Source organism: Macrotis lagotis, chromosome 1, assembly GCF_037893015.1.
Source record: "Macrotis lagotis isolate mMagLag1 chromosome 1, bilby.v1.9.chrom.fasta, whole genome shotgun sequence".
In the NCBI taxonomy this organism is placed as follows: Eukaryota; Metazoa; Chordata; class Mammalia; order Peramelemorphia; family Peramelidae; genus Macrotis; species Macrotis lagotis.
The window spans coordinates 698,643,577-698,659,778 of NC_133658.1; the positions used below are offsets into that span (position 1 = coordinate 698,643,577).

The 16,202-nt window shown below is 33.5% G+C and overlaps 1 protein-coding gene across 3 annotated transcripts in view; it reads left to right on the top strand.

Annotated features, from left to right (window-relative positions):
* The window catches only part of LOC141507805 (sodium channel protein type 9 subunit alpha-like), a 194,211-nt gene that overhangs the window by 133,922 nt on the left and 44,087 nt on the right, over positions 1-16,202 (top strand). For all 3 annotated transcript variants that reach the window (XM_074215796.1, XM_074215795.1, XM_074215797.1), the window contains one exon: positions 2,644-2,764. In XM_074215796.1, coding sequence (XP_074071897.1) covers positions 2,644-2,764 — 121 coding nt within the window. The remainder of the gene's footprint in view (positions 1-2,643; positions 2,765-16,202) is intronic.

Consider the following 16,202-nt stretch of genomic DNA (forward strand, 5'->3'; position numbering starts at 1 on the left):
AAAATACTATATGCAAATATGAAAAAAGAACTTTAAGCTGTATAAGGTATAGAATGAAAAATTCCTAACCTTATTTTATTTCTTAGGCTCTTTAGATATTCTCAGAAAATCTATGGACTCCTCAGAATTATGCTTTTAAATACATAAAATAAAATGTAGAGCATTAAAAAGGAAACCAATTACAATGAAACACAGCTACCAAAATACTAAAACACATAATTGTTGACCCAAGTTAAAAATCTCTGGTTTAGTGGAACATGTAAGCAAATGGCTATGTTTATATTTTTATCTATTTATAGATAAATTTATATACATAAATTCCCCTGCATGTCTCTGTGTGTATATATGTGTTTACACTTGTGCTGTGAGTAAATCCAAATCCTCCCTGCTGTGACTCATTTGACAGCATATTTTCAGGTCTATTACGTTGGGTTTAGGAAAGATATATTATTCCCACTGTACAGATATTTAACATGCCTGTGGCAATTTGATTCACCACAGAATGGGCAATAATTGGCTCCTTTGCAAGTCATATTCTATAGAAAAAATTAATATGCATATACTTATCAAAAAATTATTTTTATGACTAATATAGACAAAAACTATACTCTGCTCTATTACTTTAAAAAAAAGTCCCATCTATTAGAGAAATCAGGTTGCATGGCAATTCAAGGAAGCCTGGAGGAATTTGCATGAACTGATGCTGAGCGAGATGAGCAGAACCAAAAAAATTTTCCAGCACTTGGCACAATTCCTGCCTTAATAGAAGTCACTTGATATGACTACTTACTTTTGCTTGGCCCCCAAAATCCTTTGGAAAGTGAAAAAAAATTTCTCTAAAACTATAGTTTTGGGGCTGCTAGGTGGTGCAGTGGATAGAGCACTGACCCTGGAGTCAGGAATACTTGAGTTCAAATCCAGCCTCAGACAGGTAATAATTACCTAGCTGTGTAACCTTGGGCAAGCCACTTAACCCCATTGTCTTGCAAAAAAACTTAAAAAAAGAATAAAACTATAGTTTCTGAGTATTCCTGAATATTCATTAATGTAAGCATCTACATTCCTAGATTTTCATTTGCTTCTAAATTATGAATGCCTACAGCATGCTAGAGTCCTGTTATTGAACTCTCAATCCAAAGTACAATCACCTAGTGGGAATAATGCCTCTAATGCCTATTATAAAATGCTAAGTACAGTAGAGCTGATCATTGTACTTTCATGAGGACTGTGTCTGCTTACATCATTCCTCCCTCATACAGGATTATATTTGTGCTGTTTTTACTGATGTCATACTCTGTGTGGTAACAAGATTGAAATAGTTCAGTCAAAATTTGCACTTATAACTACTGTCATTTAATATAGCATTAGTAACTGACCCTAAAAGCCATCAAGAAATTTAAAAAACTACAACCTTATGACAAATATAAAATTATAGATTTGGTTCAGTTAATTTAAATGGTATTTCTAATTCTGTTTGAGAGCCATGGTTAATGCTTGATTTGAGATGCTATAAAAGTCTTATGAGCCACATTTGTTAGTACTTTGAAAATGTTCATTCATATATGAGCAAATGAATATGCAATGAAATAGTGTTCTTTCTTTTATAAGTACTAAATTAGAAAATTATATTTGCTAATAAATATGTATATATATTCATATATACATATATATCATTTCTAACAAAAGAGGTGGAGTTTTATAATGTTCATTTAAGTTTAGGCATTATATAGATTTATAAAAAACTGTCATTTTGTCTTAGAATTAATTTTATGAACATAAGGAAATTAAGTGCATTATTCTCATATATAAATCTATCATTTTTGATTTCATTGGGATCACATGTGAAACTCAATTTTTTATTAAACTAGTTTTGAACTTTTTATGCAAATTATTTTTGTGTAAATGCTTTTAAATTTTATGCATCAAATTGGAAGAGAAAACTTAATTGGCCTTTTGAATTCTGCTTTTAATGCTTTATACTTTTAAAATTCTATCTTATATTATTCTAATATAATGCCTTTTATGTCAAAGGAAGAATTTTTAAATGTTGGAATCTTCTCTTGCTTTCTTCTGCTCTGTTTTTTATTCTTAACTATTAAAAATGCATTCACATAACCAGTTGATCAAACTGAATTGAATCTTCAGTTAAAAAAAGATAGCAGTAGTATGACAACTGGTGAAATGCTATGGATTTTGCAGTCTTGATGGTCCTAAAACATATTTCTTGTTGCTTTTTAAATGCAATGAAAAGTAGATCATGGTAAGACGAAAAACTTAAATACAATTCTATAATACAGATAGAGTAGCGCTAGTATCAAAAGGTTATTTTTCTCTTTAAGGGTATTTTTAAGAAATAAAATGCATTACTATTTTTTAAAAAAATATTTATTTTGCAATGTTTATCAACAATTATAGAAGCCACACCAAGAAGTGGTTAGAAAGATGAAGCAACGACACATTGCAAGGTTTCTAGACCTCAGTGTTTGCCCATACATTTCTTTGGCCAGTGTATTGTTGTGTTTTGCCTAATGTGTTGCATGTTTCTCAGTACAAAATTCAAAAGGTACTTTGTTAAAGTAATTCTAAAATTATTTTGTGGCTGGGGTTTTTTTGTGTGTTTTTTTTTGTTGTTGTTGTTTTTAGCGAGTACATCGATCTAGCTCCTCTGAAGGTAGTACAATTGATAATGCTATCCCTGAGGACAGAGAAGAAGCAGTAGCTGAACCAGAAAATTCTGATGAGCCAGAGGCCTGTTTTACAGATGGTAAGAGGAAAACTGACTCCTGTTCATGGTGATTTTGCTTTTGTTAATAGATTCAATTTTTAAAATGATGTTATAAATATTTTTGTTTCTCAGTCTTCTAGTACCAAGGATTGAAGATTGGGTCATAACATGAGCAGGTATCCTAATTAAAATCAGATTATTATATCACTAGCATTTAGTGAGCTTTCCAGGAGTTTTTTCCATTCATACTCACATTAGCAACATCCTCCTTATTTGTTGACTAATAGCATTTATTTATAAACAGTTGCTTGGAAGAAAGAATAGTCATGAAAAAAATAATTCTGCCTTGCCCAAATGGTAAATGAATAATAAAACACTGGATCATCTGAAATCTATAGTTAGCTAGACCCATAGTTAGCAGAGAGGTGGGCACTCTTATGGGAGGAGAAGGTCTCTATGATTTCATTTTTTAAAAGAATTCTTTCTGAAGGGATCTCTTCCCTATAAACTGGAGTTGAAGTATTACAGAGTTGCCTGGGGCTCTGGGATATTAACTTATTTACCCACAGAGGCAAGGCTTGTATGTTGCCCTTTGATTGTTTTTCTTGGCAAAGATGCTAGAGTGGTTTGCTATTTATTTCCCTCTCCAACTCATTTCATAGATAAAGAACTGAGGCAAATAGGGTTTAAGTGACATAAGTATTTGAACCCAAATTTGAAGTCAGGAAAATGAGTCTTCCTGTTTCTAAGTCCAATGTACTATTCAATGTGCCACCTAGCTAACCAAGGCTAGTACAAATCAGTGGTAATACCTGAGGTTGAATCATTTTACCTAATAAATTTCCTCCCAAGTCACAGCACTTGTAATGTTGTAATTGGGTTGATAAATCTGTGAAGAAAAAACAGACTGTGGAGTCAGATTCAAGATGTCAGGGTAAAGGGAGAGACTCACCTGAGGTCTCTAACAAACCTCTCCAACTGCCTTTAAATAATAACTAAATAAATTCTATAGTGACAGAACCCACAAAAAGATGGAGGGAAACAATTTTCCAGTCCAAGACAACTTAAAAGATCAGCAGGAAAGGTCTATTGCACCAGGACAAGAGAGGAGCATAGTTCAATGTAGGCCGTATCAGCATAGACTTGGGCCCCCAGCAAATCAGGCATCAGAAGGTGACAAAATCAGTAACAGAAGTAACAGTTTCCAGACCTCACAGAACACAGATGGTAAGGTGATTGAAGAATGGGTCAGAAGAATATTTATAGTGAATCATTTTGTTGGCACCAGGGTCAGGAGACTGATCTATTACCTATATTTGGGCCTGGATTTATAGTCCTATGTCTTAGTCCAGTGTGAAAAGGAACACTAATATAGCAGAGCTTGAAGCCACAGAGGAGTAGGAATTCTGGTGACAATTCCAGGTGAAAAGAGTGCTTAAAAGAGTGAAAACCAGTGCACAATACAGTATATAAGATCTTACCATCTTGGAGAAGGCAAAAGTTTATATGTCCCCATAATTATCTCTGATAATAGCTACACAAAAAAACATAAAGTTAGGACAGTACCCCCTCCATAGGGAAGCAGAGCTCCACTTTAGCTTAGAGTTAAAAGTCAAGAAATAGCCCAGAATCTCTGGGAGGGCTGAACAAAGATGGCAATGTGAAGGCAACATTTCCCGGGAAGCTCCTTCACCCCAAAACTCCAAACACCATCAGATTATGACTCTAGTCAAAATTTAGAGGGGCAGAACTGACAGAAAGACTGTATTATACATTTTCCCAGTCCAAGGTAACTTAGAAGTTCCACAGGAAAGGTATGTTTCACCAGGACTGGAGGGATCACTGGGAACAGCTTGAAGGAGTGGTGAAAGAACTCTGATGCACCAGAATGAGTGTGGAGTGAGGAGCATTGGCCTCAGAGCAGCCCTGCTTGTGAGAACCTGCAGTGGGAATCAGAGAAACCAGCCTGCACCTCCAGAACACAGCCCACAGATGGTAAAGGGGTCAGGGGAGACTGCAGAAATCTCTCTGCTCTCCCTGGGGCAGGACTCCTATGTTTGCCCACACTCAGATCCAGGTTGCAGTTTCACCTTCCATACTAAGATAGCAAGGATCCTCCTCCCAGCTCCAGGGCAGAAGGGAGTGCCTGTGATCATCTACATATCAAAGCACAGGCAAGAGAGCATAAGACTTTGGAGGAATAAAGGTCCCAGTGGGGTGTCCCAAAAAAAACCCCAAAGCCTTGGAAGTTCTATAAATTAGTCTTGGGCTGAGGAAATGAGCAAACAACAAAAAAAAGAAGAATTTGACCATAGAAAATTACTTTGGTCCCATGGAAGATCAAAACATATACTCAGATGATGATAAAATCGAAGCTTCCATATCCAAAACCTCCAAGAGAACTAGAAAATGGGCTCAGACTATGGATGAATTCAGAAAAGACTTTGAAAAGCAATTGAGAGAGGTGGAGGAAAAATTGAGAGGAAAAATGAGAGTGATTCAGAAAAATCATGAAAGAAATAGGCTAGAAAATGGGCGACCAACAGGAAAATAAAATCTGAAGATTAAAATGCATACTCAGAAGAATACAATAAAGTTAAAATTACTGCATCCAAAGCCTCAAAAAAAATATGATTTGTTCTCCAGACATGGAAAAGCTCAGAAAGTATTTTAAAACTCAAGTAAGGGAAGTAAAGAAAAAAATGGTGCAAGAAAATCATCATGAAAGAGTCACTCATTTGGTAAAGGAGGCAGAAAAAATACTGAAGAAAATAACACTAAAAAAACAGAATAGGGTAAATGGTAAAAAGAGGTACAGAAGAATACCTTGTAAAGCAGACCTGGCCAAATGGAAAATATACATAAATTCACTGAAGAGATGAACTCCATAAAAAGTAGAATTGGAATTGGTTAGGAAAAGGAGGTATAAAAACTCACTGAAGAAAATAATTCCTTGAAAGTTAGTACTAAGCAAGTACATATGGTCATTCATAAAACAGTGTATAGGAATAAACATAACTTTCCCTAGATCATACCACCTTGGAAGAAGCAAATAATTTTATGATACAGTAAAAAACAATCAAACAAAATTTTAAAAATGAAAAAATAGAAGAAAATGTGAAATATCTCATTAGGAAAACAACTGGTGCATAAAACAGATTCAGGAGAACTCATTTAAGAATTATTGAAGTACCTGAAAGATGATCAAAAAAAAAAAGCTTAGGTGTCATCTTTCAAGAACCAGAGAATAAAATAGACATTGAAAGAATCCATTGGTCACCTCCTGAAAGAGATCATAAAATGAAAACTCCCAGAAATATTATACCCCATTTCCAGAGCTCCCAGACAAAGGAGAAAATATTACAAGCAACCACAAAAGAAAAAATTCAAATATCATGGAGCCACAGTAAGGATAATACCATATTCAGCAATTTCTACATTGCTAAGGTTCAGATGGCTTAGAAGAGAATACTCCAGAGGTCAAAAGAGGTAGGGTTACAATCAAGAATCACATACCCAACAAAATTAAATATATCCTTCAGTGGAAAAATAAATATTCAATGAAATAGAGAACTTTTCAAGCATACTTGATGAAAAGACCAAAGCTTAATAGAAAATTTGATTTTCAAATAAAAGATGCAAAAGAAGAATAGAAGATGAACAGGAAAGAGAAATCATAAGTGATTCAATAATATTGAACTGCTTATATTGCTATAAAGGAAAATAATCTTTATAACTTCTAAAAATTTTCTCATTATTTTGGTAGCTAAAGAGTATACATAAACAGAAAGCAAAGGTATGAATTAAATGTAATGGTATGATTATCTTTTAAAAACCCTAAGGGATGAGAAAAAATGAACTAATAGAAGGGGAAAGGGAAAGGCAGAATGAGATAAATTATCTGACATAAAAGAGATCTGGAAGAAATTTTACACTGGAGGGAGAAATGGGGGAAGCAGGGAGGGAAGACATGAACCTTAGTCTCCTTGGATTTGGCTCAAAAAGGGAATAATATCCACTCTCAGCTAGGTATAGAAATCTATCTCTCCTACCAAACAGGAGAGTAGGAAGGGATGTGGATGGGTATGGGGCAGGAATTTGGGGAGAGTGATGAGAGGAGTTGATTGAAAGAAAGACAATTTGGGGGAAGTAAAAATCAGAAGCAAAACAATTTGAAGAATGAACTTAATGAAAGAAAAGTGAGAGTAGGATAAACAGGGAGAAAATAGAATGGAAGGAAACATAAATAGCTGATAATTATTATTGTGTGAGAAAAACATTTTACAATGACTCTCTGATAAAGACCTCATTTCTCCAACATAGAAAATTGTGTCAAATTTATGGAAATAAAAATGATTCCTCATTTGACAAGTAGTTAAAGAATATGGGCAGGTAATTTTCAGACAAAGTAATCAAAGCTATCAATAGTCGTATAAAAATGTTCTAAGTCACTATTGGTGAGAGAAATGCAAATTAAAACAACTTTGAGGTATTACCTCACACCTGCCAAGGAAAGACAAAGACTGATCAGATGATTGCACACTTCTCAAAATGTGCTGTTGGACTTAGATATCATTCCTCTAAGTGATTTGATCTAACAGGCAATATGTGCAAGTATAGAGCATAGTGAAGACAGAGAGTAGGAATTAAGAGTCAAAATGATCTGAATTCAAATATAGCCACAAACATATAATAACTGCTTTTATGGAAAGGTCAGGAAATATTTTTGTACCTTAGTTTTCTTATCTGCTTAAAATTCTTGAAATATGCACTTGAAATATGAACTGAAGTTCAAATAGGAGAATACATATAAAGTACTTTGTATGTTTTTCAATTGTATCTAACTCCTCTAGGTAACCTAGACTTAAGAGAATGTTAGTCTGCTTTAGCTTAGGCCTAGCTCTTCCGAAAGAAGGAAGCCTCATCCTATAATCAAACCAAAAATAAATCAAAGTAATTAAGAGCTTCTTTTTAAACATCTTCATGTAACTGTAAATGTCAGGGATATGACAGTAGAAAAGAGCAAAACTAACTGATTATAGAAATATAGAAATATAAACTGCATATTATAGCACCATTTGTATTTTCAATAATAAAGAAGATGATAATGATGATGATAACTGATATGATATAGTGTTTTCTAGTTTGAAGATCTAAATTAAAGATTGAAGATGATTGGGGCAGCCAGGTGGCACAGTGAATAGAGCATCAGCCCTGGAGTCAGGAAGACCTGAATTCAAATCCAGACTCAGACACTTAATAATTACCTAGCTATGTGACCTTAGGCAAGTCACTTTAACCCCATTGCCTTACAAAAAACAAAAAAAATAATAATTTAAAAAATTGAAGATGATTATATTTATTCTCATTTGAGATCATATGAACCATAATATAATAAAAGTCATATTAATTTACTATTCCATATTTTTTAGAAAACAAATAGTAGCAAAATAAAATGTCAAAAATTGCTAAGCAGTGGGGCAGCTTTGTGGCATAGTGGATAAAGCACCGGCCTTGGAGTCAGGAGTACCTGGGTTCAAATCTGGTCTCAGATACTTAATAATTACCTGGCTGTGTGGCCTTGGGCAAGCCACTTAACCCCATTTGCCTTGCAAAAACCTAAAAAAAATGCTAAGCAGTAAATAAAGACAACTAAATGATCTTGAAGATTCTTTCTAAAACCAAATACATTGAAATGATGAAAGAATTCTATTTTCCTTAAATATTTTTGCATATTTTATTTTATTGGAAAAGTTATAAAACTAATAGGTAGGAACTATCATAAATTTTCTACATGATTTTCCATCATAATATGGAAAAGAGAGCATTTGCCTTCTAGAACCAAGATTATCAAAACTTTTGCAGTGGCAGCATCCTTTTCATTTAATAAAATCTGCAGAGTCCTGGCCAAAAAAAAAAAATCTTTCCAAATGACTTTTTAAAAACATTGACCATCAATACTCCCAGATTGCTATATTAATTTAAATTATTTTTAAAAAAAACTTTAAAAGCAGTTTTTTGGTTCTTTTGATTATGCACATCTTAGAAGATGAATATTCAATATTAATAAATATTATATAATTTATAATACTATTTGTTAATACAGATAACCTTGCATGATATTATAAAACAATTTTCTTCTTCCCCCCTCCTTTTATTTATATGGATCAATTTTTGAAGGCATTGTTCCAATTAATCATGCTTTCATTTTTATATTACTATAGTTTTATTTTAAATTTTCTGTAATTATTTGAGATGGACCTGTTTATTTTTATTATCTATTTTTGAGACATTTATCTATTTATTTATTTTATTCTTTGAGAAAGACCTATTTATTTTTAAACTTAACAATCATTGTATCAGTAATGCTAGAATAAAAGCTTAAATTGGAGCTATCAGTAATTATTTTGGCATTTCTTCTGTATATGGAAAGTGTTTCTTGAATTAGGCTCAGGTGGTACTTATTTCATCATTAAGAAATAAGACTACCAAAGAGATCAATTAACCCAAATCTTTCATTTTCTAAATAAGAAAAATAGTATTGATTTGTTTAAGGTTACACATACCGATAATAAGAGTTATTATTCAAAGTTTTTGCTTCATTCATTTTGCCAGATTATCTAGTATTATCATTATAAAAGTTATTATAATTGTTATAAAAATGATAGTAAATAGCTAGAAAGAATGTTGGCATTGTAGACAAAGAACATCTTCTCAAATTGAGCACTTCTACTTAATACCTTTTCGACTTTTGGTAAGTCATTTAGCCTTAAAAGTCTTCATCTGCAAAATGAGAAATTTACATCAGATGAGCCTTCAAGGTCTTGTCTTGCTCTAGGATTCTGTACATAATATGTATTTGTGAATGCCAGATATGCTATGGGGTGGAAGGGAGAGGATGCTAACATGATACTCTGTTTAGACTTTGGGGGAGCAGAAGAATCATTCATAAGTCATTGCACAGTGAATAGAGACTTATTTACCTCCAAATTAGCAAGAATATACACAAGAAGGATAAAGTGACATTTAGCTTATATAGATGCAGTCCCCCTCAGGAGGGCAGGGTATGCTAATTCACATGGTCTTTAGGAATCTGACAAGTCAGAGGGGTCCCAATTCCATACAAATGGAACTTTTTAATGTTCTGTGATGACCAAGAAACTGTTTAATGGATTAGGAGCCCATCAGTTCCTGGTGACAGCTTTGTTGCCTTTTAGTCAAAATTAATCCCTCTTGTGGGTCTGTTCTTATCACTGATGAACTCTGGCAAATCTCATTTTAAGCATTTTCAGATTGAATTTAGAACAATAAGTACAATTGCACAAATAAAAAATATTCAATTACTTGTGGCTCCTCAGGTAAATGTCCATATTCTATGTACAAACAACACAGAAATTAAAGTTGACTTTTTTCTGTATGGCATTTATCATATATTACAACTTGATTATTCATGTACTACCATGGATTACTTTCAGAGTTCTGGGATTCAGGTTGATATGAGTTGCTTTACCTTGGATAAATACCACTTTAAATTTCCAGTAGGAACATACTCCTTAATAATTATAAGACTATATTGCTTATCACATGGGTTATATGATTTCATTTTTAATTGCCTGTTATAGGTTGTATGCTTCATTTTGGCATTAGGAATACAAAAGGTAAAAAACAACATAGCACCTACTGTCATCAATGTTACATTGTAATGCAAGGAGGTTTTTAGTCAAAAAAAAAACCTGGACTCAGAATCCAATTATACTTTTTTGTCAATTGTTTAGTCTCCGAAATGAATCAGTGGAAAAAAACCAGTGAGACAAACTAAGACAAAAAGAAGCTGAAAACCATGATTAAAATCTATAGCCTCATGATTTTGCAAATGAGACTGAACTCAGGCCTGAACAGTCTAAAGTGACTTATTCAGTATCACACAATGAATAAATAGCAAAACTGAGATTTGAATATAGTTCCTCTAACTAGAAGGAAAGCCAGATGGTGAGCCTGGAGTCAGGGAGATCTAAGTTCAAATCTTGTCCCAGAAGTTTAGTAGGTATGTGAACCTGGTCAAATCACTTAAACCTATTTACCTCAGTTTCCTTATCTGTAAAATGAGCTGGAGAAGGAAATGGCAAGTATTTCTGCCAAGAAAATTCTAAAGGATATGACTGAAATGACTGAATAACACATATCTTTGATTACAAGGGACTGCTCTATAGTGGCAAATGAGGAAAATAGGCTAAGGAGGATAAGGACTGAGAAAAAAAAAGCTGTTAGAATTGGCATTGAAGAGTCCAATTTTAGGATAGTGATTGGAAGTGAGGTAAGATTAAGAGGAGTTGCTGCAATCAGTGAATAAGAGATAAGAGTCAAGACTAGGTTACTTGAGGGTTATTCCTCCCATTCCATTTTTTTTAAAATTCCATTTTCAACAATTGGTGCATTTTGTTTCCATACAATAAATTACTCCTTGGAAACCTCCAAATGAACTCCCCTAGAAATAAACTTCTCTGAAAACACAAGCTATATTTATCAAATAGAATGGGATTTTTTTGTACTATTTATACTTTTGTCTAGGGTTTAAAAAAAGGATGGATGTATTCTGGCTAGTTTATCTTCAAAGGTTTTTGTGACACTACTCCTTTGATCTCATTCTCTTTGATTAATCCTTCTCATTCTCTTTTGCTGGATCATCAGCCAGGCCCTTCCCCCAAACTATGGGTGTATCTTCAAGGCTCACATCCTCTTCTCTTATATTGATCCCATTAGCTTTCATGCATTTAGTTATTATATTTATGGAGAGGACTTTGAGACATTTATCTAGTCTATTGTCTCTTTTGAGCATTTATCTAATTTTAACTACATATCCAAAACAAACTATTATTCCTGAAAAATCCCTATTTATGTTTATAGATCTACCATTCTTCCAGTCACCCAGGCTCATAATTTCAGTCTTCCATCTAATCAGTTTTCTGGAATCAATTCCTTCAACATCTTTCATATATGTTCACTTCTCTTCATAAGCAGCACAAGCATTATGGTCCAGGCCATCGCTAATTTGTCTCATTTTTGCCATTGAATCTCCAGTGCCTAACTTACTAAGTGGAACATAGTATGAGCTTAATAAATGTTTGTTAATTGATCATTTTAAGTAATTATAGTTGATAAGGGAACTTAAAGAATTTGTAAAGAGAAAAAAGTACTGGAGCTAGGACAGAACCTTGGGATATGCCCACAGTTTGAAACGCGGGGCAAAAATTGGTGATATTGTAACAAAATAATCTTGAGGAGTGAACAGATCAGAGGCAAAAACAAATTAAACAATATCATTGAAACCAAAGAGGATGGTATTTAAGGTAACTCCAGGGATAGTTCTGAGAAGTACATTGTCATCTGCTGCAAATGTCAAGCAAAATTAAAATGAACAAAGGAGTATTGGTTTTAACAATTTAGATAGAAAAAAATACATATAAGAATTGTTCTTGTATTCTTGAAGCATATTATCTATTAGGAATAAGATACAGGGGCAGCTAGGTGGTGTAGTGGACAGAGCACCTGCCCTGGAGTCAGGAGGACCTGAGTTCAAATGCGACCTCAGACACTTAATAATTACCTAGCTGTGTGACCTTGGGCATGTCACTTAACCCCATTGCCTTGCAAAAAAAAAACCTAAAAAAATAAATGAATAAGATACAGTCATAAAGTTTAATACAAAATGTTATATAAACACAATAAAGAGTAACAAAAACTGTTATGGGGTGGTACTTAAAGAGCATTCTTCCTTGTTCTCCATTGATCACAGTTAAAATCAATCAGTTTGCCAATTACTTAAGCATGATTTTAGAAAATCTTAATTTTTTAACATAATGAGTCAGTGAATAGTTATTTCTATAATTTAATATAAGCTTTTGTGCTGTTTTTATAATGTGCACATTGTTGAAACTTTTTTTTTAAATCTGAGGGCTTTAGATAAAAATGATGAAAGATGATATAGCCATTATGTAATACAGCATCAGAGAAACCTAATGAAGCCACCCAAGAGAACTAAATTTTCCCTTTGGTACTAATTAAAGTGTTTGAGAGGTTTTCTGCTATGTTTACATTTATTTAATGGGTTTTTATAAAAGGAGAAGTGATAGTATTGCTAACTAGGTAGGTTCAAATTCTCTTTGGATTTACTTTTGTCTATAAATCCGCCAAGTGGCTGAAAATTCTGGTCCCACAAGGAGAGAATGAAAGTCTCTAAAGTGAAATAAACCCAGAAGGAAATTTTTATGAATTTTTATCATATGAAAAGTTTTCTCACTTTTCCAATTGGGATATGTACAGTGGAGGGGAAAAGGAACTGGGTTGTGTGTGTGACTTGATTTACCGGATCAAGTAATACAGATTTTTTCTCCTTTTTCATTCCAACAATATTTCAAAGGTCTTGCAATCCTTCATGTATGCAGATCAAAACCCATGTAGAGCTTACTACATACGTTCTTAAAATAAAGGTATCTAGCATTCTGAGAAGTAAAGTTACCTCCCCAAGATCATATTAATACTTTCAGAGACAGGATTTGGTCTTTCTGTCTCCCAAATTTAGCAGCTATATGATCAGATATCCATTGTTTCTCAAATATTAGTCATTTAAAGAATTAATATAATGATTTTCTTCTATGGCAATTAATAGAAAGCAAGTGTAATTAACCCTACATATGAACTTTTTTTTCATATTTAAGCAGTATTATAAGTACCAAGAACTAAGACACTGTAAAAGATTCTAAACATTTTCTTCTTATCTCTATACATGCCTTGGCAGACATAATTTCTAACTTAAAATTATTTTTCAGTACTGATTAGTTGCTATTTTTTAAACTCATAACATTTTTTTCAATTATGATATATTTTTGGAAGAAAATAGCAACATACTGCTTTCAGAATTTCTCTTTCTTGCTAATCTTAACTATGATTAACTTTAATAATAATCCCTCCTATTTACTTTTTCCATTGCCTTTGTAATCTGTCTAGAATTCATGGGAGGAAATATTTCTAGGGTTATAATTAAATATTTGTGTATACCTTTTGAACAGAGACTTTCAAAACCCATAGGATCCTGTTTACTTGGAGAGATAGTTTACTCTCTTGGCTCATGTCTCCTACCCAAGAGACTTGGGAAAATGTATTCCTGGGGTGGCTAGGTGTTGCAGTGAATAGAGCACTGGCCCTGGAGTCAGGAGTACCTGATTTCAAATCCAACCTCAGACACTTAATAATTACCTAGTTGTGTGGCCTTGGGCAAGCCACTTAAACCCACTGCCTTGTAAAAAACTTAAAAAAATTAAAAAGAAAAAAGAAAATGTATTCCTGGTACTCTCCTATATGCTAAAACCAACTTCTTGGTTACAAGTTTATCATTCATGTTAATACATATTTTATTTTATCCTAGGTAAAACAGACAGTTACTGAAGATTTTTTAAAATTTTATTTATTTAAGGCAATGGGGTTAAGTAACTTGCCCAAGGTCATACATACTGAAGATCTTTGAGCAATGAAGTGGCATAGTTAGACCTGTGGTTTAGGAAGATTATTTTGGTAGCTCTTGAATTAAGGGTTTTGGGAAATAGATATATTGGTAGATCAACTTCATCTATCTCTCTTCTCTGCCACCTTCGCCCCCAACTGTTTAACAATAGCAAATGTTCTCAAAATGGGTGATTTAGTGCTAATTCAGTAGTTGTACCAGAGGAATAAAAGATATTCCATGCCAAAAAAATAGGAATCTGAAACCTAATTTATTGAGAAGAATTCAGGTGGTGGTGGTGGGGTGGTACCGTTGACCATCTCTAGGTCTCCCAGAAAGAAATTAGAACATAACATAACTACTTGAAAATGAGACCTTAGGCATTTTCAGAAAGGGTTCTGTCATGCCTTAAGATTCTCTAGCTTTGTATCTACTGCTGATTCCACTTGTGTATTTTATAGTGGACCCAGCAGCTAGGGCACAGTCCAAAAAGAATGCAGCAGCCTGGTGCAGTTGGAAGCTTATAGCTAGTCCTCAGCTTCCCATGTGGGCTGTGATATTCATAATGGTTTTCCCACTCTTCAGTCTAGTTTTGGAATTTCTATTTTTAACTGGTAGAGAGACAAGTTGTTATTTTTTCCTTTAGTTCAAAAATGTAGGTTTTCTTAGTTTTTAATATTACAATTAGTTGGAATTATAAAGAAGAAAGAGGGGGAAAACTGTGAACTTGGGTTAGAATCCATGAAACACCCTTTTCTATTCATTCCATAATTAAAAGATGACATCTCTTCACAGATGAACATTTTCTGTATAGCTACACTTTCTTGATATTTTTACACAAGGGACCTCCTAGGTCAGAAATGAAAAGGTAGCAAAAGGCAAAATGAACAAAAAAGTAGCTTAGACCTGACAAATTGGTAACTTAGATCTCCTGAATTAAATCTCAGTAATGGTAAGTGATGGACAATGTATATGAAAACATTTTATTTAGGAATTTAATTGGGGGGCAACTGGGTGGCAATGGATAGAGCACCAGCTCTGGATTCAGGAGGACCTGAGTTCAAATAGAACCTCATACACTAAATAATAATTCCCTAGCTGTGTGACTTTGGGCAAGTCATTTAAGCCCATTGCCTTAAATAAATAAAATTATTTTAAAAAAAAATTTAACTGAAGCAGAAAGTGATTGCCAGTTAATGTTTCCACCAGAATTAAAATATAGGTTCTCTCTGAATTATATAGGTAAAGGAGACAGATTAATAGAAGGCATCTAGGTGACACAATGGATACAATACAGCCCTACAGTCAGGAAGACTCTTCTTCATGAGTTCAAATCTGGCCTTAAACACTTACTATGTCACTCTGAACAAATCATTTAACCTTATTTGTCTTTGTTTCTTCATCTGTAAAATGAGCTGGAGAAGGAAATGTCAAACTTCTCCAGGATCTTTGCAAAAAAAAAATAAACTAAAACAAAACAAAAAACACAAAATGGTGTCATGAAGAGTCCAACATGACTGAAAAATACCTGAATAAACAGGTTAACAGTGATTCTTCCTATACTGAGATATCTCAAGTCTATATAATGGATAAATAGGCAAGTACAAAAGCCTGACAAAAAGAGCAACTGCTACAGTTCTATGGAGATTAAACTGGGGAATGGAAAGATTTGAAGTAGAGAGGACAATTAGGAGCTTTTTTAGAGTAGTGTAGGTGAGGTGTGTTGGAGGCTTGTAGTTAACAGAATAAAGGGAGAGGTACTCATGGAAGAGATAGAAAATGTCTTTTATGTTTCCTATTTTGCTTTCAAATTTCTGGGAATGAGACAGACACAAATTCCAACTTACTTTCTACTCCAAATACTTTCTTTTTTTTCTTCAACGTAACAAACTTTTTGAGAAAACAGGGAAGAAAACTTATTTTGTCTAATATCCATTATAATAAATGGATATTGCTGAAAATCCACTCTCTAGCCTTTAA